We start from the raw sequence: 24,835 nt of genomic DNA, 5'->3' as shown, positions 1-24,835 counted from the left end.
ACTTTTTTTTTTTAAATAAATTAAATTAAACATTTTGTTAATTGTTTTAAAGCTAATTAAACAATTTACTATTCTGAATTTTAATAGAGACATTTTACAAACCACAATCTAAATAAATAAACGGTTATAAATTTAAAACTGTTTACAAAGTAAAACTCACTAGTATTTGTAACTTTAATTGATCGATGTTTTGATTGTAGTGGTAATAAAAAATGAAACAAAATTATACACTAGAAAAACTACAGCTAGACTTTCATTTTTATCGCAAAGATAAATTAAAGTTTATTTATTTATGTTCAACTAAAAGATCAAGGACCTAGTTATTAATGCTTTTAAGTTTTAAGAAAAGTACTAAAAAAACTGAAATAATAAAAGTTTTTAGATGTCATTTTGCACGAAAAGGAATTAGCACAACGTCACTTTTGCACATATTCTTTCGATCCTAGCCATAATTAAACTCTGACTACTACTTTACTTTATCTAAAACATTAACCCTATCCAATACTCTGACCCAAACCCAAAACCTAACCAAAATCCTTATACATTACTATTAACTTGTGATAAATGACGCTTCATGTAAAAATTCCTGTATGAATTTTGACGCTCATGCAAAAATGAAGCGTTCAAAATGAAGATTTCGTAACAAACTTTAATGTAAAAATTTGACAAATTATTCAACATAAATTGTTGCATAATTCTAATATTAATCATAACTCTAAAAATTCTGTTTATAGTTATTGACGTTATGTTTTTCAAAAAGTTATTTTACTCTCAATCTATTTAATCATGTTAGTATACTATATTTGAGATTTATTTTTTTAGTAACACATCATCGTTAGTGATTTTAGTATAAAACAAAATTTACTTTTGAGTAAGTTCATAAAACTCTAGCTAGTAGCTATAACCAATGTTTAAACAATACATATTTCAAAAATAAGAGCATGAATGGTATGAAAAGTTTAAGGTGTTATAACTCACACATATTAAAGTAAGTTTTAGCAAAACATGTTGCTCTGTTTTAAAACACAATTACCTAGTGTACAATATTGTTGAACAAATGTATAAAAGGAAGCACAATCAATTTAATCATGACTTTTTAATCGTTATGTAACTTTATTTAGGACAGACAACCAGTGTAGGTTCAACAGAATATTGCTATTCAAATCCAAATTACGTTTATTGCTTATGTATTATTAGAATTTAATATTTTTTAATTAGACAAGTTCATTAATGATTCTAGTTTAAAATACCAGTCAAAAGTGTAATTATGTATATTAGTACATGTTTTGTCTACAATTTGAAAAATGATGAATGGATCCAAATAGCTAATACGATGCAACCTAGGTCTTATGAAGCTTGTACAGTTTTTGAAAGCAAAATTGTTGTTACTGGAGGTCAAAATGTAAGGCGATTACAATCAGTAGAAGCATATGATTACTATGAAAACAAATGGACTTACTTGCCTGATATGATCGAATGTAGAGATAACCATGCATCGGTTAGCATGGGTAACAATTTTTTTGTCATTGGTGGAATTAATAATCCGAAGAGTGAATTGTTTGACAGTCTTTCAAGAAAGTTTACTAATGTTAGATGTCCAATTATTAATAAATTGTATAATTTTAAATTTAACGCTGTTCGTGTTGGATATAAATCTTAGTTTTCAATGAGAGTTATTTTTTATCAGAAACAAAAATATTTATATATGATGTTGCTAGTGAACGCTGGTCAGATAAGTAGATCTACCAGGTGAATAAGTTGTTCAAGTCAAGATACATTAAGTACAACTCAGATTAAAATTAAGTAAAGAACTTTCCTGACAGTAGAATTGGTATTTCTTATTTACTTTTTCCTTTTTTGGTCGAACTACGTTTTTCAGCATGATTTTTGTTAAGTTTAAAAAGTGTTCATTCGTTTAGACTTACTGCATTAAATGCTAAATTTGCAAATCTGTTCATTTGTTTATCTAGAAATATTAAAAATACAAATGTTAATAGTAGATAATTTTAAATCAAATAAAACTAATGATTTATAAGTAAAAGTTTAATTAAGTTAGGTAATATTAAGCTTAAAGCAAAAATAAAAATATTTAGAATTAAGCTTGCTTATTCATTATTCAAATTTTAAAAGTTCTGTCGGAAGTTAATACTTTTTCTGAAAGTTCAAATAATTTATTTAAATCAGATAATTTTATTTTTATTTCTTACTTTCATCGCAAAATGTTTGAGGCGTTAAAAATTTAGAAAAATTAAACTAATTACGGTAATTTTACAATATTCAATTATATAAAAAAATGATCGTACACGTATGATAGAATTGAGTAATTTCTTGTTTTAATAATATTTTTTATAAATGAAAAAAGATTAAGATCTAATGAATAAATACTTTTATTTAAATTTACCATCTATGAGAAAAAACAAACAAATAGTTATTACAACAACAGTCTTCATAAAACATATGTTAAATATTTTAAATGAAATCTAAACACATGTATAACTCTGATTATGAGTTCAATTTGAGAAGAAAGTCGTAGTTCATGTAGTGATAATTATTAATAGCAGTATATCATAAAACTATTTTGTGTTAAAAAAAACTGCTTTTAATAAGTACTAGTTATTATAAACATTTGTTATTTGTTTTATACAAGGTTTTTTATTATTATCAAAGTGAAAGATTATTTTTATATCTATTTTTTTATCAAAATTCGTGTTCGTTGTTTTGTTTTAAAATACGCAGTTGTTTGTATTATTTTGTGATAAAAACTTCACCAGATTTAAACCGAATACACGTTTGAACGTATATTTAATTAATTGAAAATTGTTAAGTTTTTTAATTTTATTAGATGTATTTAAATCTTGTTACGTTATAACAGCACTAAATTTAATATAAATACACATAAAACTAAATATTTTTTCTTCTTAATATTGCTCTTAGTCGCGAATCGATTTCGTAATATCAAGGAGTTATGATAAAACTATACAGTAAAGAGGTCTTTATTATTCATTTTGAGTTTTTACGAAAAATTAGAATATTTCAATGACAATTCTTTGATATTCCTATACCATAACAAAAATTGTTTTTTATTTAATTAAATTTTACCATTTTAAATGATAAAATTTGAAAATCCATAATTTTTAGCATGTTAATATTGTTTTTTATAATTTTAATAAATTTATTTTTTATTTACTCTAGAAATTTATTTTATAAACAAGTCATTTAAAGTTAACATTTTATTTGCTAGATTTTTTATTTATTACAATTGTAACAAACTTATCTAAACATTTTTGAGATAGTTTTTATCATCGAAAAAAAATAGAGTAAAGGTATTAACTTTATTGAAGAGTACTTCGAATAACTAATCAATTTATTAATGTACTATAAAAATAAAGATGAAAGCAAGCAAAAATGTTTAGTTTTTTTTTTGATATTTAGATAATATTGTAAACCGTTTGTGACTTAACTCTCAAAAATTCTAACTCAAGTAAAAATTGTCAAATTAATTTTTTATGAAAAAAATTAAATAAACTTATCAATATAGTCTTTTGTTTTGGTATTTTTTGCAAAATAATAATGTCATTGAACATTTACAACATTTGTTTATTCGTATCTAGTATTCAAAAATTTCTTTCAAACGAAAATTTAAATTAAATAACTTAATTAACCAAATTTTAAAGGTCAAAGTAATAAGAATACCTATTTAAAATCAGAATTTTATTACCAATATTTAATTTTAAGACAATAATGAATTTTGAAAGTATTTTTGTAACGCTAAAAACTACCCTACCTATAGTTTATATACTTTAGTTTCTAGTACATAGTTAGAGATTAAATATTGTTTCAATTTTTATTTTGTAGGTGGTGACTCATTCATCTACTATTTTAAAAACTTTAGTATTGAACAAAAAAGCAAACGTAACAATCGTTAAAATAATTAAAGAAAGTTAAAAAGCATTTCATTTATAATTGGTGTTATTAACTAAAAATTTAAATTCAAACTGTTTATAAATAATTAGCCTGTTGATCAAATATTACTCTTAAGTCAGTAGCTGTACATAAGCAAGTATTTTAGCATACAGAAAAAAGGTTATAATTTTTTATATCTGTTTAAATTTATGATTTTTGATACAGTTAAAATAGTAAATTATAATCTACAAATTTTTGTTTAGTATGAAAACTTGTGCATCATTTATAAAAACAAACTTAAAGAAAAAAGAGTTTTGAACCAAAGCAACTATAAGTTATTTAAAAAAAAAGAATTTCAATAGTGAAATATATAAACGTGGCTTAATTATTTCTTTAGTAATTTAGTAATTTAGCTGAATTAGTAATCAAAAGAATTCTTTAAAAATGTTGAATATATTCTTAATACGTAATGTTTAAAGTAAATACGTTTTTCATTGTATTAATATTGTATAACGTTTTGAAGGTTTAATACTTAAAATAAACCAGGCTTAAAAAAAAGTCAAAATTGAAAGATTAAAACAACATAAAATATGCAATCAAAATATATAAATTTTTATAAATTTTTTTTTTGATCAAGAAACCATAATATTATTAACTAATTGTTATCTTAATTATACGATTGTTTATTAATTTTGTATTTTAGAAGTGATAATTGCAACATCTTTTATTTTGTCAAATTTTTGGTTTCGTACATTTTAAATAATTTACCAGGAAATTAAGCAAAACAGTAAGTTTTCTAATAAAAATACGATAAGATTTTTCATAAAAATTTTATACGCATATCCCATCTTTGATAGAGTTTTGACGTTGTTTAAATAGTTGTTTCTTTCAATAATAGATAGTTTAGATTTGAAATCTTATGTCAATGGTAAAACTTATCTTAAAAATATTTTTTTTTCTTAAAGTACTCTTGTGTAACCTATTTTTTAAATATAGTATTGCAAAGTCAACAACTTTTTTGAATATATTTGGTATATAGTTATCTATTACACAACTCATATTAGTCGTTGAGATTTCTCTGAAACAAAATGGAGTCGTTTTTGTCAAGTTCAAACTCAATATCAACAGTGCAGGAAAGAAAAAGTTTTGATTTCCCGTCAAACGTTTTGTATAAAAATAGATATTGCAACCAAGATGATTTCAGTATTATAGTTACTGGAGGAAGAAATGAAAATAAAAAAATTGTAAAAAGTGTTTATAAACTAGATAGTCGTGACCTAAAATGTAAAAACTTAATTTCCATCCAAATGAACTGTATAATTGTAAAACAGCTGTTATCAACTCAGAACTATTTGTTTTTGGTGGATATTTGCAAAATGATGGCTTTAATGGATCAGTTAGGAAATTTTGTAATAAAACTCAAACTTGGTTACATGTAACGAAATTACATTTTTGTTATACATGTTTTTGTACTTGTTCCTTCAAAAATAATTTATATTTAGTTTATGGAGATAATATTTTTATTGTTTACAATTTGAAAAAAGACAAATGGACCCAACTAGCTGATACAAATCAAAAAAGGTATGATTCAGCTTCTACAGTTTTTGAAGGCAAAATTGTTGTGACAGGAGGTTATAACAATTTCAATAGTCAAACTTATTTGAATTCTGTTGAAGCATATGATCATTATGAAAATAAATGGACTTACTTTCCTGATATGATTGAAAGAAGAATATTTCATGCTTCAGTTAGCATGGGTAATAAGTTGTTTGTTCTTGGTGGATATAAAAACACAAGTTGTGAATTATTTGACAGTTTTTCAAGGAAATTTACAAGTGTCCGTACAGCTCATTTAAAAAATATAGAACCATATTACTTTAAAGCTGTTTGTGTTGGTAATAAAATTATAGTCTTATGTAAGCTGAGGTACTACTCAGAAACAAAAGTATTTACTTATGACGCTATTAAAGACCGTCGGTCAGTAAGGAAGATCAAAATTGTAAACAAATTGTCTGGTTCAAGTCTTATTAAATACAACTCGGATAAGATTTGAGTAAAAACAATAACTTTTTTAAAAATTGCATTTTTTTAGCAGTCTACTATTATCTTATTATCGAAATAGATTAATGAACTATTTTTTTGTGTTTATGTTATGTTTTCGCATTTTGTTTACCATAACTGCAATACAAATTGATTAAAAAATTTTCAAAGTTGTATGTTTAGAAATAATAGAAAGCAAGTACTTAAACATATTAGTCTAACATAAACTACATATTATGCATGAAAAACATTAAACATGATAATCGTTTTATAAATAATAATACTTAATTAGCTCTTTTCTCAAGAAGGTTTTTACGTTAATAAGTTAGTCAACGATAGTAATGTTTTGATCACAACGAAATAAAAACTATTATATGCTTTTTATGTCATTTTTCAATTTCTAAAAAAATGTAACTTTAAGCGTTTAGTATCAAAATAGCTAAATAAATAAAATATAATTTGTATATCCCATTCCAATAAAAAAGCAATTTGTAATCTTTAAATTTTATTTAAATGATTTGTTTGGTAATAAAATCAAATTTATAAACACTTTGCAAATCAAGTTTACGATGGGACTTATAAAGACTTAAATTATAAACATATACTTCTTTTCTAATGTTTGTAAGTTGTTGCTACCAAATTCGTATTCTGAGCAGTTCTTTAGAAAGTCTGCTTTTAATTATGACAAGAATTGTGTGGTAAATAGAAGTTAACTCGAAACACTTTTTTTACGTGACAACATTTACATTGCTAGGATTAAGTACAAAAAGTTAAAGAGTATTTAAAAATTGAAGAAAATTTTAATAAACAAAACTGATTTCTTATACTTCCTTTACTAAAAGTTAATAAAAAGTAATAATTTTTTTTTGTTTATAAAAACAGATATTTATTTTATATTGGGATCTTCGTAAATAAATTGTCAGATAAAAAACTCAACTTCTTAATATTTTTTTTATTGTTTTTGTGTATATTCATTTAAAAAAAGAAAATAATGATAAATGAAGCTAAGCTTTTTACTTGAAAAAACATTTAGATTAATTAAAATAACATTTCAAATAACAATTTGTTTTTTTTTTGGCTTTTGAAGTAACAACAACCATTGTTAATATCGTAAGAAAATGAAATGATTAGGCTTTAAATTTGTTTAGGTTTCATACACTATCATTAAGTATAAGAAAAAAATTAATTCTAAATCAATATAAAACAAAGTAAATCTATGAACTATGTTTGAACTACATTTTTTTCTTCTACTCTTTTATTTATTGAATTCTATTCAGTTTACTTTGTTAAAAATTATACATACATCTTATTTAAATGTTTTTTACATTTTTGAATAAATTGTAACCTGGCTTTATTACAAAAATATTATTTAGATAGTAAACATTTTTATTATCACAAGAATGCGTACCTTTTAGTAAAGCTTGTTATTTCAAAGTTTCCTAAAATAATAATTCTTCAATGTATTGAACATAAATAAAATATTATTGTATAAAACAAGTCAATCTTTATAATTATAGTGTGAATTTTTTTTAGTTGTAAAATTTTTACTCTGCCTTACTTGAATACACAATATAAAATATTTAAATAAATTATAATTAATGGTAAGGTCGTTTTTGGTTTATTATTAAGAACAATCACTACTATATATACACAATATGTTAATTATAGTGATAATTTAAAATTTTGATTTAAATGGTTAGTTTTAAAACTTTGCTTTGTTTCTATATATTAAAACCTCAACTAACGTTTAATATATTCTAAATTAGAGACAAAGTAAAAATTCAACACAAATTGCATTTTTTACCAAATCCAAAAACAGTCGGAAAAAAACTTTTCTAACATTTAGGGCTATTAATTTAGATTAACTAAACTTAATGCTAAGCTATTAAACCAAATTTAAAATTGCTGAAGTAAAATTAGTTAAATAAAACTAACAACTACTAATACGAGTTTTTTTTTTAAGTATTTTTATGCAAGACATTTTACATCAAATAATAATATTGTTTATATGGAACAAAATTCAAACAAGACAGTGTCTTTACAAAAACCAAGCAATTACAAAAATTCAAGACTATTAAACATAACAAACATTATAAATAAAACAAGATAGTTCATAACTGTTAGAGCGTAGGAAACTTAACACAACTAAAATGAGACAAGTTGTTTAAAACTTCTACATCAAGAAAATTTACGAATCTTTCAAAAGTTGTTTGACATATATATGTTTAATTTAAATATTCTAAAAAATTTATCAATAATTTACTATACTTAATTATTGCAATTTTAAAACTAAAGAGTGATTAATTAATTTTAATACATGTTATATTTTTTTTTGTTTATAATTCCTATGTCCTGGACAAGATGTAAAACTAAGTCAAAGTGGTATTTGACTCGATTACCGAATCGTTTTTCCATGCAACGGGTCCTTTGACTAAACTTTTGAATGTTTTTTTTGTAGTTCAATATACAATATATAAATCGTTTTCATTTGATAATAATCTATAACTGTAAGAAATTCTTAAAATGTAAAATTAATTTTAAAACTAATGATTTTAATCGTTATAATATACTTTGCTTTGAAAAAATTAAAATGAAGAAAATTTATACGAACTTACATATTTTTAAACAGTTTACAGGTATATTCATATATTTTTACAGTAAAAAGATTGTTATTCCAGACAAGTGTAAGTTTGATAATTACACTAATCAAATAACTAACCAGTATTTTTTAACCAACTAATGATTTCTCCAATAATAAAAAAAAAATAATTTTAATATTTCAGTCATGTTTTATTTTATATTTTTCATTGTTTGCAAGAAATTAAAAATTTAAGTCAACAAAGTTTGTAATAGTTTACAAAAACAAATTCAAAATTGTGTCAAGGGGCAATAAAAAAAAACAAAGAGAGATAAATTAAAAAAAGAATAAAAATTAAATATATATACATTGTAGGATTTAAGAGGAGAAATAAAATAAAACGATAAATTTTAAAAGTAAAATATAGTAGAAAAAATAAGCTTGCAAAAGCATTAATCCGGGCAAAAACGTACATTGTGTGCAAAAGTGACGCCACGCAAAAGTGTCTTTTCGCAAAATTTTTTTTTAATTGTACATTCTTGAATTTTTGACACCTACCCTTTTTAAGCGTTTTTCATAAATACTGTTTCTTGACGTTCAAAATAAATTAAAAACGCAAGTTAGGCACAGTTTACTTAAAAAGCAATTACACGGCTTACGTTTTTACGCATTTGTTAATTTTTTACTAAGTTGTCAATTTTACACAAGTTGTTAAACATTTTTGTATGGCAAAACTTGAATCATAATTTTACACCAGGAACGACAAACCTTTCAAAAAAATTTATTTTTCTAGTTTTTAACAAGTTTACAAAATTAGTTTTGTTTTTTTTAATCTACCCTATGATGTCTCAACCAAATTGAAAAACTATATCAGTTATGCGTTGCAATATACACATGGTAATTATTGTTTGTTATTATTAGTAAACTTTCCCTTGTACAAAAATTTTAGCATTTTCGTACTACGCAGAAAATGAGTAAAAGAAAAAAACAAGTTTTTCAAACTACAATGCTTTGAAGTTTTGTCCTGGACAGGATGTTAAACTGTTTATAAATTGTTTGGTAACAAAATACATTTTCCGTTTACCAAGTCCTAAAACTAATTATTTTGAGTATTTTTTGTCCATCAAAAAAAAATTACTTAAAGTTAATTATATAAGTTATACGGCTGAAGCTCATAATATTTCTACTAATTAACAAACTAAAATATTCAATTTAAACAAAATTAAAGAAAATAAGTTGTTTACATTTTACTTCATAGTTGGAGTAGTTTTAAAATAATGTCAAAATTAAACGACAAAATTTTTAAACGAGTAGCATTTTCTTTAATTAGAACGAAAATATATTGTAACTCAGTTATTACACGAAAGGCTATCCTTTAAAAACTAATTTAACTAAAATAAAAAAAAAAACACAAATAATAATTTTGTGTAAAATATTTTGTTTGAGATACAAATTAGAAAATTATGGGTTTGGCCATTCATAATTGATACCTAGTGTAAAATTGATAACTGTGCAAAATAGTAATCCATCCAAATCTAAAAACTTATTTAAAAAAAAATCTACCTCGCGTTTTTATTTTATTTTGAATTTGTAATTTATACAATCAAAACTTAAGGAAGGGTTGATGTAAGAAATTCACAAATGTACACTTTCGCACAAAGTTTCATTTTTGCCTGGATTATGGCTTTTGTACGGGTTAAGTTCTATTCTTTTATGTTTTATAATATTTTTGTTTTAATTTTTCTTACTATAATTCCACTTTTACTTTTTTAACTCTACTGTCTGCTTTGCTTTTTATTTTTATTTCATCTATTATTTTACCTTATTTTTTTTAATACTACCCCTTGATCTACCTTTCTACCTAAATTAAGGACTTTTGTTAGTAACTTCGTGCAAAAGTCTCGAGGTATAAAATAAGAAACAAAATTAGCTCAAACATTAAAAATACTCTTATCAAATCAAATCATAAAGTTTTGATCTTTTCATTCATGAGATTTTGCTGTTTTAATAAACTATGCTGTTTTCATTATAATTATTATTAGTAGTATGCTAAAATTTTTAAATAATTAAAAACTTAAAATCATAAATGTAAACAACTTTTTACGTGATTTTAAAAAAGAATTTAAACAAAAATAGTATCTAATGTATGAAAAAACTATGAAAAACTTTAAATTTTTACTTATAAACAAATAATAAAAATGTCAACAATCTACAGTTTTAAAAATTTAAATATTATAAATTCTCTATTGTTACAAGTGACGTAAGAATGCTTTTGAAACTGTACATAAAATTGATAATAAATATAAAATGACTATCAATAAAGTAATAATTTGTTAAAGATGTACATTTATACATTTTCAAATCCAAAATATTAGTTAACACTTCTTTATACTATTATTTCCTTTTGATCTTGTATTTCAATGTTTTCTTTGTAAAACTTGCAGTCTTTTTAGTTTATTTAACATTAAATTTTTATGCAGTTTTACTAAGCTAAACAAGCAGTTAAAAACAAATATAACTAGTAATGTAATACAAGTTTTGACAAGACAATACTGAATTTTTTAAACATATCACAACTTCAAAAACAATTAACTGATGTTAAACGCAAACATTCTTTTTAAGTAAAACATTAAATTATGTTATAAACAGGTTTATTTTCAATTGAACTTTTAAACACAATTTTTACTATTCATAAAATGTTTATATACAAATTAACTTGTTTATTTGTTGAATTTTAATGAACATTAAAACTTATTTAAAGTATAGTTCAAATTTGTTATTTTTATTTTATTTGTTTAAAAACTGATTCCTGTAAAAAATCAGTTAAACCTTTATCTCTAAAACACTAGTAACACATTTTCAGATCTCTGAAGTTAAACGAATACGTTTCGTCAAGTTTAAAACCAGAAATAACGATGCAAGAAAGAAAGTACTTTGATTTTGGACCAAAGGTTTTGTATGAAAATAGATATTGTAACCAAGATGATTTAAGTGTTTTAGTTTGTGGAGGATTGAGTGCTGATAATAGGAGAACGGTAAATAGTGTTTATCAATTAGATTGTCGTGAACTAAAATGTGAAAAGTTTACTTCAATGCCAAAGGAACTTAAACAATTTAAAACTGGTGCTATTAGCTCAGACTTATATGTTGTTGGTGGATTTTCACCAACTGGTTACTATGACAGTTGTGTTAGAAAGTTTTGTAATAAAACTAAAAATTGGTCTCGCAAAACAAAATTAACTCTTAATCAAAGATGTTTATGTATTTGTTTTTTCAAAAACAACTTATATGTAGTTTATCAAAATTGTACATGCTATGCTTACAATTTTAAAAGTGACAAATGGTATCAATTAGCTACAACAAAGGAATATAGATGTTGTGCAGCATCTACGGTTTTTGAAGGCAAAATTATTGTTACTGGAGGTGAAAAATCGGGAAATGAATTAAAATCGTCTGAAGCATATGATTATTATGAAAATAAATGGACTTATTTAGCTGATATGATCAAATGTAGAAGTAACCATGCTTCAGTTAGCATGGGTAATAAGATGTTTGTTATTGGTGGATATTATACTTTAGGTTGTAAAGTGTTTGACAGTTCTACAAGAAAATTTACTTGTATTAATTCGGCTAAATCACAGTATATGTATGAATGTGAAGCCGTTTGTATTGGTGATAAAATTTTTGTTTTTTCTAAGCTAAACACTTTAATAAAAACAAAAGTTTTTATTTATGATGTTCTTTATGATAGCTGGACAGAAAAGAAAATTGAAATTATTAATAATTTGGTTTATTCAAATTGTATTAAATATATTTCATAATACTAATGAATAAAAAACTTCTTAGTTTTATGAATTAAAAATTTGTTATGTTTTTTAACGGTTATGGTCAGACTTCTTTTTATTTATAATGGTTGTTATTTTGTTTATTTATTTTTCATACAATTTTTAATAAGTTTAATAAAACTCAATCTCAGTCTATTGTTTAGTAAAGTTATATATTTCGAAATAATAAAAAAAGAGTGATATTAGAATAGGATAAATGTATTAGAAGACTAACAAATTTTAACAAAAAAAATAAAATTATGCTTAAAATCCAAATGTAAGTATTATGTAAATTAATTAGGACAAAACACTTTTAACTTATTGTTCGTTGCATATTATCAATTTAGATTCATGTTTAATTTAGATAATTATTGTATTGACAAATAGTTAGACGTAATCTTGTTTTAAATTAAAAATTAAAAAAATTAAGCAACATATTAAGGATATAAGAATTCCGGCACAACACCTACGACAAATGTGTAAACAAAAATTTTAAAAAGAGAGAGTATGATAAGAATAACATGTTTAATATATACATAGGTTACCTTTAAAAGAAACCAAGTTTAGTTAATGCTTTTCTATTATTTTACTGTTCAAATAAAATTATACAAGTTTAAACATAATCCAAAACAGTATACATGCTTTTTAATTTTATTGAGCGCCACAAATGCTAACATGTTCAGCCTGTGGTTTTATTATTATTCAAAAAAAGGCGTTTTGAACTATATTAAAAGATAGTGACAGTACTTTTTAAGCTTATTCTCTAACATTAATCATGCGAAAGTAGCAACAGATATTTTTTAATTGTACAAAGGTAGTTAGTATTTAATATTTTAAGCAAATTAACCGTATAACTCGACAACTATTTTTTATTATGTTATATTTGCATCTTTAATAGCTATACTACTTTTTTTTTTAAATTTAGAGAGCGGTAACTTTAAACGTATTTAATTCTTTTATAAAACAAAACAAGAAAATAAATTAACAAAAACTTTGTACCAAAATAAACGATTATAAAACATTTTTTTTTTAACATTTAGAATACTTTACACAACTATAATCGTTCAGGTTTTCTAGATCCTTAATATCAACATCACACCAACGATTGTAATGTATTGTATATATATACTCTTGTTTTGTTCATCCTCATAGAGAACATTATAATATTAAAAGCAATACTAACAGCTTCAATAGTAGAAATTTACAAGTCTTTTGATTGGAATAAAATAAATTTTCTAGTAAAACTATCTAAAAATTCCGAATCTGAACTGTTATATCTTGGAATAATAAACAGTTTATCACCCATACTAACTGAAAGATGAACATCTTTTTTTTCAATCATATAAGAAAACAAGTCCATTTGTTTTATAATAATCATATGCTTTAACTAATTTACGCCAACAAGAAATGTGTTCACCTCCAACAACAATAATTTTTCGTTTAAAAAATGTATAAGCTGCTTTTAATTTAGTTAAATTCATTTTAGACAACTGGTTCCAATTCATATTTTTAATTGTAAACAAAACATTTAAGATTGTTATTAACTACATATATAGTTTTTGAAAGAACAATCAGAGAAAGTATTTTCGTCTATATTTAATTGCCTTTCCCTTGACCGAGTTTTATTTTTATTACAAAACTTTGGAACAGTATCATTAAGTTTGTAATTTCTATAATACAATCCAAAATAATTAACTCTAAAATTAATTACAGAATTTTTACGATCACTACGTGCGTTTGGTATTGAAGTTTATTTTTCGCATTCATATTTAGTACCATGTAGTTTGAAAAAACTTTTAACATTTTTGTTATTTTTATTCTCTGCTCCACAAACTAAAATACTCAAATCATCTTGGTTGCAGTATCTATTTTCATACGAAAAATAGGGTGGAAAATTTAAAGTTTTTAGTTCTTGCATTTTCACTTCTAGTTTTGAACTTGACAAAAACGACTCCAATTTACTTCAGAGAATTTAAGAATATCTGAAAAAGTTTTTTAACAAATACATGGATAATTAACATCTTCTTAAAATATTTAAAAATGATTTGCAATCCTTAAACTATTGTAAACAAATGTTCAGTTAGCTTGGAAAAATTGTAAAAAAATTTCCAAACTTTAGATCTAATTATTTTTCTTATCTTAATAGCTAAATAAAAACTTTTTTTTTTAGAGAGCAGTCCTTTTTCTTTAATATACAAAAAAAAAAATCCATTGGATTGGGGCTTGACTTTTAGTGTGTGGCACCTTAGAAATAAAAAAATTATCATTTTTTTTTAGCTCGAAATTAAAAAAAAAAATTATAACAAAATTATTATTTTTTTTTAATATTTATATTTATTAGTAAATAAATTCTGTACAACATATTTTTTTTCAATTGTAAATATTTTTTACTATTTAACATTATTCTAAAATTTCTAATTCGTGAATAAGGCCTAACAGTACAAAATATGTTTGTTAGCGATTTTTACTTAGCTCGAATTAAAAACAAAAAAAAAATTAACTTAACTTTTTATTTTTCGATTTTTATATTTTTTTGTGAATAATGTTATACATATTGTTTTCTATTGTTAATATTTTGTTTTATTTGACCTTATTTCGGAATCAAGAATCTAGAATAAGGCTATATAGTACAAAATATTAACAGTTGAAAAAAAAGTGTTGTACAGAATTTTTTTACTAATAAATATAAATTTTGAAAAAAAAAATATTTTGTCAACTTTTTTTTTTTATTCGAGCCAAGTAAAAATTGATAAAATAACTAAGTTTTTCTAAAGGGCCTCATACTAAATGTCAATACCCAATCCAATGAATTTTTTCTTGTACATTAAAGACAAATGACCACTCTCTAAAATAAAATAAAAACATTTATTTAGCTATTAAGATAATGAAGATAATTGGATCTAAAGTTTGGACATTTTTTCAAAATTCCTGATAAACGTTACCAAACTAACTTTGCACTCGTCAATTGTAACTTGAAGATAAAATTTTATATTAATTAGATTATGTTAATTTTTACCGAAACATTTAACAACTTTACAACACTTTAATCATTTACAATTTATGTTTAATGAGAGACTATTTTTAACAATTTTATGTTTATGTGTAAGAATGTTCTGCTAAAACAAATCATCTAAAGTGTGAAGTGCACAGAAAAACATCTTTTAAACCATAATTTTATAATGATTTTAATTAATTTTCCTGTTTAATTGTGTAAATATTAAAATTTCTAAAAGTTCTTTAAAGACAACGACAACGCTATAAGTCTTATGTACAAATGTATATAACTTAGTTGTAAAATGTTAAATAATCTTTGGAGTATTTTTCATTTAGTATTTTAGTAGCAAAATATTTAGTTTATTGCTTTCATTTATTATAAGTTTATAAGTAATTATTAAGTTATTTTAAGTAATTACCGATTACTGAATAATTGTAGTATTTTATTTATTCAACAAAAGGGCACTCGCAAAAAATATAATCTAGAAACTGTCTGAACAAAGTGTATGTAACAAAAAAATAAAGGCTGTATAACACATTAAATAGTCAAGAATAAACAAAAATATTAACATGTCGAGTACTTCACACAACTAAGTTAAGTCAAGTTTTGTAAAATTTCTACAACAATATCACACCAATGATTGTTGAAAACTTAGTAAATGTATACTTTTGTACAGTCAAATATCATAGAAAAAAACTACAATATTATGACTAATAAGATCAGCTTGAAAAGTAAAACAATTGAAAAAAAACTATTTGATAGCAATAAAGTAAACTTTCTTGTAAAATTGTCAAATATTTCAGAACTAAGATAAAAAAAAAACCACCAATAACAAACAATTTATTACCAATGCTAACTGAAGTGTGTTGTTCTCTTCTTCAAATCATATGAGAATAATAGGTTCATTTTTTTACATAATAGTCACATACTTCTACTGATTTTTATTTGTATTTACCTTCAGTAACAAAAATTTTGCTTCAAAAACTGTACAAAATGCAAAGATTCATTTTTTATAATTTAGTCCAATTGTTAATATCAATTTGTTAACAAAACATGAACGATTTTATAAATTACATACAAGTTACTTTTGAAAGAACAAACAAAAAAATATCTTTTGTCTCGATTTAATCGAATTTCGTATGACAAAGTTTTAGTTTTAATAAAAAATTTTCCCAACAGAGTTATTACATTAACTGTTTTGCTAATACCCGCCTTAAGTAAACAAGTATGTATTAATGACAGCAGTTTTACAAGCATAGAGTTCCATTAAGTCTGTTGGCACTAAGAGTCTTGTATAGCTTAAATATTCATAAATTAAATACTTATACAAAAAAAAAACCAATAATAAAACAAGTTTATTTACAACTTAATAACTACTACAATTTTTTTTTAATGTGTTAATAATTAGTTTATCTATTAGTTTGAACAAACTGTAATAAAAAAATCATAAACAACATAGTTTAAGTCAGCGAACGAACAAAAAACTGAGTTTATAAAACTCAACTAACAGATATAAAACAACTAACAACAATGGTTTTCCTAATTTTTAGAGTACTTAATACAGCTAAAATAAGTCAGTTTTAAACAGAATTTAGGAAATGAGCAACCGAGACTATATAACTCAACTGACAGTTATAACAAAACTACAAACTAAACAAAATCGATTTCTTAGCTTTTAGAGTACTTAACACAGCTAAAATTAGTTAAGTTTTCTAGAATTTTTACACCATGATTACACCAATGCTTGTTATTTACATCGTATAAGAAAATACTAGCATTTTGATACTTCCTATTAAAAACTAAAGTATTATAGCCAATACAAACAGCCTCTATCGTATAATAATAAGTAAGGTCTGAGTTAGCTGGTAGCAGTGAAGTAAACTTTCTGGAAAAATTTTCAAATACTTCACTACTAATATTGCAGTGTCTACCAATAACAAACAACCTGTTACCCATACTAACTGATGCATGACTATATTTTTCTTCTGTCATATCAGGTAGTAAGTCCATTTATTTTCATTATAATCATTTGCTTCTACTGATTTTGTATTTCTACATCCAGTACTCTACCTTCGGGCTGGTGTCAGAATGACACAGCTACAAAATGACACGGTGCGTCACTTTGGCACGGAGGTTCACTTTGGTACGGCGACAAAATGACACGGTGCGTCACTTTGGCACAGCGACAAAATGACACGGTGCGTCACTTTGGCACGGAGGTTCATTTTGGTACGGCGACAAAATGACACGGTGCGTCACTTTGGCACAGCGACAAAATGACACGGTGCGTCACTTTGGCACAGCGACAAAATGACACGGTGCGTCACTTTGGCACAGCGACAAAATGACACGGTGCGTCACTTTGGCACAGCGACAAAATGACACGGTGCGTCACTTTGGCACGAAGGGTCACTTTGGTACGGCGACAAAATAACACGGTGCGTCACTTTGGCACAGCGACAAAATGACACGGTGCGTCACATTAGCACAGCGAGAAAATGACAAGCTGCGTCAATTTGGCACGGAGGTTCACTTTGGCACAGCGACAAAATGACACGGTGCGTCACTTTGGCACGAAGGGTCACTTTGGTACGGCGACAAAATGACACGGTGCGTCACTTTGGCACAGCGACAAAACGACACGGTGCGTCACATTAGCACAGCGACAAAATGACACGTTGCGTCACTTTGGCACGGAGGTTCACTTTGGTACGGCGACAAAATGACACAGTGCGTCACTTTGGCAGAGCGACAAAATGACACGGTGCGTCACTTTGGCACAGCGACAAAACGACACGGTGCGTCACATTAGCACAGCGAGAAAATGATACGTTGTGTCACTTTGGCACGGAGGTTCACTTTGGTACGGCGACAAAATGACACGGTGCGTCACTTTGACACGGTACGTCATTTTGGCACAGCGAAAAAATGACACGGTGCGTCACTTAGGCACGGTGCGTCACTTTGGCACAGCGACAAAATGACACAATACGTCACTTTGGCACAGCGACAAAATGACACGATACGTCACTTTGACACAGCGATAAAATGACACGATACGTCACTTTGACACAGCGACAAAATGACACGATACGTCACTTTGACACAGCGACAAACTGTCACGGTGCGTCACTATAGCATGGACTGTCATTATTGCGCCGTTTTTTTTTCTTATGTATTCGCTCTGAACGTCTTTCAACTTTTTAGTTTTGCAATAAGCGTTGTTACTGCTCAAACCAAACTTTTAAAAACCATATTTTGAAAGATTTTCTATAGTACGTCTAAAAACTGTAAGCAAAATTGGGAAAAGTGAGTATAACAACACAGAAGTTGGAGTTATAGGCAAACTTATAAGCAAAACTAAACTTCTTCAGTTAATTAACTTTTAATTGCAAAACTTTGTAGTAATTAGTTAAACAAAAGATTTATTATATTTTTCCAAACTAGAGTAGCTTGATACATTTGAAACTATAAATGATACAATGCTTTAAAATTTAAGTCATAGTATTGAAACAAAACAACTCTTAAGTTTTTTTTTACGTTTTACGACTTTTTATACTTATGTAATGAATAAAATTTAGTACTTTTTGTTAAACTTCCTAGAAAAATAAGATCGTTGTACATACCAATGAAGATTAAGGTTTCACAATAAATCGTTCCCTCCCTTATTAACCACCGTGTCATTTTGTCGCTATGCTAAAGTGACCTCCGTGCCAAAGTGACACACCGTGCCAAAGTGACGAACCGTGTCATTTTGTCGCTGTGTCAAAGTGACCCACCACACTAAAGTGACTCTTCGTGCCAAAGTGACACACCGTGCCAAAGTGACGCAGCGTGTCATTTTGTCGCTGTGCCAAAGTGACGCACCGTGTCATTTTGTCGCTGTGCCAAAGTGATGTAACGTGTCGTTTTGTCGCTGTGCCAAAGTGACCCTCCGTGCCAAACTGACGTACCGTGTCATTTTGTCGCTGTTCCAAAGTGACGCAACGTGTCGTTTTGTCGCTGTGCAAAAGTGACCCTCCGTGTCAAAGTGACGCACCTTGTCATTTTTTCGCTGTGCCAAAGTGACGCAGCGTGTCGTTTTGTCGCTGTTCCAAAGTGACGCACCGTGTCATTTTGTCGCTGTGCCAAAGTGACGCTCCGTGTCATTTTGTCGCTGTGCCAAAGTGACGCAACGTATCGTTTTGTCGCTGTGCCAAAGTGACGCAACGTGTCGTTTTGTCGCTGTGCCAAAGTGACCCTCCTTGCCAAAGTGACGCATCGTGTCATTTTGTCGCTGTGCAAAAGTGACGCACCGTGTCATTTTGTCGCCGTGCCAAAATGACCCAATGTGTAATTTTGTCGCTGTGCCAAAGTGACGCAACGTGTCATTTTGTCGCTGTGCCAAAGTGACCCTCCGTGCCAAAGTGACGCACCGTGTCATTTTGTCGCTATGCCAAAGTGACGCAACGTGTCATTTTGTCGCTGTGCCGAAATGACCCTCCGTGCCAAAGTGACGCACCGTGTCATTTTGTCGCTGTGCCAAAGTGACGCAACGTGTCGTTCTGTCGCTGTGCCAAAGTGACCCTCCGTGCCAAAGTGACGCACCGTGTTATTTTGTCGCTGTGCCAAAGTGACGCAACGTGACATTTTGTCGCTGTGTAAAAGTAACCCTCCGTGCCAAAGTGACGCAACGTGTCATTTTGTTGCTGTGCCAAAGTGACCCTCCGTGCCAAAGTGACGCACCGTGTCATTTTGTCGCTGTGCCAAAGTGACGCAACGTGTCATTTTGTCGCTGTGCCAAAGTGACGAAACGTGTCGTTTTGTCGCTGTGCCAAAGTGACCCTCCGTGCCAAAGTGACGCAACGTGTCATTTTGTCGCTGTGTCAAAGTGAATGACGTCCTTATCTTCTACCTTCTAATTCATCTATCATTAACTGCTTTTTAAATGACCAAGTTTTATTTTGTTATAAAATTTTCCAACAGACCTATTGTAATCACTCGTTGAAGACCACCCACCAAAAATAAACAAATCAGAGTTAACATTTATTTAAGCGTAATAAAAAAGCGCATATATTAGTCAAAGTTTTAATGACTATTAGTAGTTTTTTTTTATATATAAAAAATTACTACTAATTGATATTTTAACATAATAAGTCGAAAAAACTTCTTTTTTAAAAACGATTGATTTTTTTTTAGCAATTAAAATTGTATAAATAAATAAAATATAATTTTATCTTATCAAAAAAAGTTTATTATTCCTACTTACGGTACGTTTTTAGGTAAAAGTTTACTAAATAATTATTATATATAACAAGATGATAACAAAAGCAGTTATAAATTTTACTGTAAAACTTGTCATTGAAAAAATAGCAAATACTTTTTAGTTTTAAGTAAGGTACAAGTCTGTGTTTGATGCTAACAATGTTAATAAAATCACTTAAAGTCTCGAATTGATTTTTATTTTACAAGAATAATTATGTCAGTTTTTACTAATTACAGACAATATAAATGAACCTTCTTAAAACACAAATATTGTTATCAACAACTAACAAACATTATAAAACAAATACTAGTTTTTGAATTAGATTAAAAACTTTCAAAGATTTTATCTAAATTCAGGAAAATTCTTAGCATACGACTCCTAGAGACTGTTTTTGTTGTAAAATTATATTTTTTTTTAATTATTAACTCGATTTTGGTTTGTAAGTCATGGACTATTACGAATTTAAAGTTATTAATTTGGTGTTACATTAAGGTTTACAACGTACTTTAACTAATTTGAAAAAAATTATATTTACAAAAAGGTCAACAAAAATTGGCAAAAATTTACAGAACCGAAACCTGGATTTTCATTTGCCGTGAGACTGACTGAAGAGTCCTAATCAGGAAGAAACCGGTCTCAGTCTACCGAAAGATTGTGGTCTGCTAATTGAATCGGAATAAACCTTGTATTATCAAAAAGGTTTTTTTTCAACTAGTTTTATTTTAAACTTTTAATTGACAAAAGAGTTTTTAAGTTGTTGATAATAATTTTATAAACTAATAAACTTAACACTTTTAAATATTTTCAATTAGTACGAGAAATTTAAGTTAAGATACAGACAAAAAAATACGCACTTTTATATGATCTCTTAAAAAACAACTATGCAACTACTTTTATTAGAGTTAATAAAAATGACAATAAAGAAAACATAAAATAAACATAACAAAATAACTTATTAAATGAACAAGATATTAACATAAAAGTATAAAAAAAATTCAATCTTTATTAAAAAGTTTTTTACTCATATTTAATCTGAGTTGTATTTAACATAACTCGAACCAAACAATTTGTTAACTATTGGGATCTTCTTTTCTGACCAGCTGTCATTAATAACATTATAAACAAATATTTTCGTAGTTGAGCAGTCCCACTGGCCACAAAAGACTATAATTTTATTCCCAACACAAACAGCTTCAAAGTTAGTTGGTTTCATAGTTTTCATGAGAGCTGCTTGTACACTTGTAAATTTCCTTGAAAAACTGTCAAAAACTTCACAACTTGTAATTCTATATCCACCAATAACAAACAACTTGTTACCCATGCTAACTGAAGCATGGTTACTTCTTCTTTCAATCATATCAGGTAAATAAGTCCATTTGTTTTCATAATAATCATAAGCTTCAACAGAATTTGAACATGGCTGATAATTGAAATATATAAGACCTCCTGTCACAACAATTTTGCCTTCAAATACTGTACAAGCTGCACCATATTTTTGTCGTTTTGTATCAGCTAATTGGAACCATTTGTCATTTTTCAAGTTGTAAATTAAAAACCTCTTACATTCGTAGATTACATATAAGTTTTTTTTGAAGGAGCAAATACTGAAATATTTGTTTTCTAGTTTAAATTTTGATCTACATGACCAAGTTTTAGTTTTAATACAAAACTTTCTCAAAGAACTATTGTATTCATTGTTTAGCAAATTTATAAACAAAACAAATAAATCTGAATTTATAGCACAAGTTTCACAATTGCTTAGCTCCTTCGATATTAAAATATATCTTTCACACTTTAGTTCACGACCATCTAGTTTATAAACACATTTTACAGCCTTGTAATTATTACTTCCTCCACAAATTAAAATACTGAAATCATCTTGGTTGCAATATCTATTTTCATACAAAACTTTTGGTGGAAAATCATAATTTTTTCTTTCTTGCACTGTTACTTTTGGTTTTAAAATTGACAAAAACGGCTTCATTTAAACTTCGTAAAGTTTAGGAATATCTGAAAGAGTTGTTTAACAGAAACATGTGTAAGTAAAATATTTTTAAAAAGCTTATTAATTATTTTCAACACATGACTTACAATAACTTCAAAATATTAAATTTCAAAAAAATAATAATAAATTCGCGTTAATATACTTCATAAAAATGACGCAATTATAGTTTTCTTAACTATAACATTTATGTTGGAAAGTATACACAACAATAAAAGAACTAAAAAGACAGTAAAGTAACAAAACAAAAACAAAATCAACAAATTATGAATAAATATTTATAATTAAATAGATTCTATAACGTATAAGTAACAAAAGTATAATTGAAGTTCAATAATTGATAATTGCCAAATATATATATAGACGTTATAAATAATTTCATATGTAAAAAAACGAATTTCTTCTTTATAAAAAAATTATTGATTAATTGCAAGATTTCCAATTTTAGTTTTATTTATATTGTGTACAAATCAAAAACTAAATTAGATTAAATTAACTAAACTTTTTTTTAACTTATGCCTGTTTAGAGTTTGTATACGTAATAAAAGATAGCAAAACGTAATTAAATTTATGTTTTTTAGTTCAAACTAATGTTAATAATTAAAAATAGAAGAACTCAATTACTTAAACACAAATATATGTCATACTTATTCGTTTACATTAGTCTATACAGTAAAATGGAGATGAAAATAAAATTTTTAATTAAAATTTACATTCAGTGTAATTTTTATTTATAAATCAAACAGTAATCCATAACTATAAAATAGTTAGAATAAATCAAGATATGATAATATGATAAAAATAGTATTTACAAACTTTATAAACCAGTTATTTGATATACTTTATTTATTTATGCAAAAAATATGGCTATAGCTAAAACTGCAATGAAACTTAGATTTTGATGATTTTAGTGTTTTAGTTTAAGGATGAATAAAAAAAAAAAATGATACCTAGAAAGTATTTTTAGACTGTGTCTTCCTAAACTTCTTAAAATATATTTTACTGTCATACTCATGTCTTGACTGTAAAACTGCGGTAAATATTCAAAGTTATTTGTTTTTAGTGAGTGTATGCAAAATGTCATGTATTAGTGAAAAGTAATAAGATTTATTTGTTATAGAAAAAAATATTTGATAAATATTAGCTTTATTTTGTTAGTTTGGGTTTTTGTAAGTGAATTGTGAGAAAAGTAATTTGATTCTCCTAAAAAAGATATTAATTTATATTTATTTTAAACAGAAAATAATGCGGAATGAAACTAAACTTTTACTTAGATTTACATTTTGTGCCATTTTTGTGCATATAAAAAATAACTCACAATTTCAAAAAGACGACAACTAATCAACTTTATAATAAATAAAGAAAAGTAGTAATTTTTAACATTTTTAATTTTTGTAAATAAGTTATCTCTGTCTTATTTGATCTTTCAATTTATTTATACAGAACTTATGACTAAAACTAAAACAGTAACAGAAAGTTTTATTTTTACAAATGCAACACTGGTATGAAACGTCCGTTAAAACAAAAAAAAAATGTATTTTGGATAAACGGATATAAACATCAATAAACAAAATAACAGTTTTGTTGTAAGTATCTTTTTATAAAGCTCATTTACTCATTGTAAGTAATTTTGTTGTTTTATTGTTTAATCAATTTTGCGTTTATATATATATGAAAGAAATTAATGAATTTTTATTTAAAATGAGTGAGAGCTGTTAAAAAATACGATTTGAAATAAATATACTTATTTATGTAAGCAGTATTGTCTACTTTCGTTTATTACTTTATCTAAGTGATCTTTAATTATATGTTGTTTATCGAACAACAAAAAAGCGCTCAAAAAGTTTGGCCTAACGACCTGGTGTATAAAGGAACCTTTCGGTTATAAAGTCGTACACCAGTATATAATTTAAATTAGAATTACAACCAGTAATACTTCTTTTAAATCACTAAGTAGCTGATTACAATTTTAAGATAGAGCTAATATTCCCAATTAAAACTATGTGTCAATCTTGGTTAAGAAAGTACTTATAAAAGCAACTATAGTAAGTTATAGGCTCAATGACACAATAAACATTTTTTTTTTGCATTAATAAAAATAAAATCAAAAAAACAAACTTCACTAGGTTTATATAAAATATTTCAAAATAAAAACATTGTTCTAAAAGTCAATTAACTTTTAACTATGTAATACATAATATGTTACAAAGTTTCTTTGATTTTTTAGATTTCTTGGTAAAAAACAATC

The 24,835-nt window shown here is 26.0% G+C and overlaps 1 protein-coding gene across 1 annotated transcript; it reads left to right on the top strand.

The window, feature by feature from the left end:
- Positions 1 to 1,333: 1,333 nt before the first annotated feature.
- LOC145832667 (kelch-like protein 25) lies at positions 1,334 to 21,204 on the top strand. Its single transcript, XM_082939969.1, has 5 exons — positions 1,334 to 1,578; positions 5,485 to 5,670; positions 11,385 to 11,472; positions 11,887 to 12,183; positions 21,127 to 21,204. The coding sequence occupies exons 1-5, from the start codon at positions 1,334 to 1,336 to the stop codon at positions 21,202 to 21,204; spliced, it is 894 nt and encodes a 297-aa protein (XP_082796095.1).
- Positions 21,205 to 24,835: the final 3,631 nt, after the last annotated feature.

Source organism: Thalia democratica, chromosome 3 (assembly GCF_965202585.1).
Source record: "Thalia democratica chromosome 3, ktThaDemo2.hap1.1, whole genome shotgun sequence".
In the NCBI taxonomy this organism is placed as follows: domain Eukaryota; kingdom Metazoa; phylum Chordata; class Thaliacea; order Salpida; family Salpidae; genus Thalia; species Thalia democratica.
The sequence above is the reverse complement of the archived record's forward strand: the minus strand, read 5'-3'. Positions and strand labels throughout refer to the sequence as shown.

Excerpts from the sequence above, each read along its gene's own strand:
- LOC145832667 (XM_082939969.1), top strand. The coding sequence starts at position 1,334 with ATGCAACCTAGGTCTTATGAAGCTTGTACAGTTTTTGAAAGCAAAATT. Across the intron at positions 5,671-11,384 it reads GTTAGCATGGGTAATAAGTT|ATCTCTGAAGTTAAACGAAT; the intron begins GTTTGTTCTTGG and ends ACACATTTTCAG. Across the intron at positions 12,184-21,126 it reads ATATGTATGAATGTGAAGCC|GTCAACAAAAATTGGCAAAA; the intron begins GTTTGTATTGGT and ends ATTTACAAAAAG.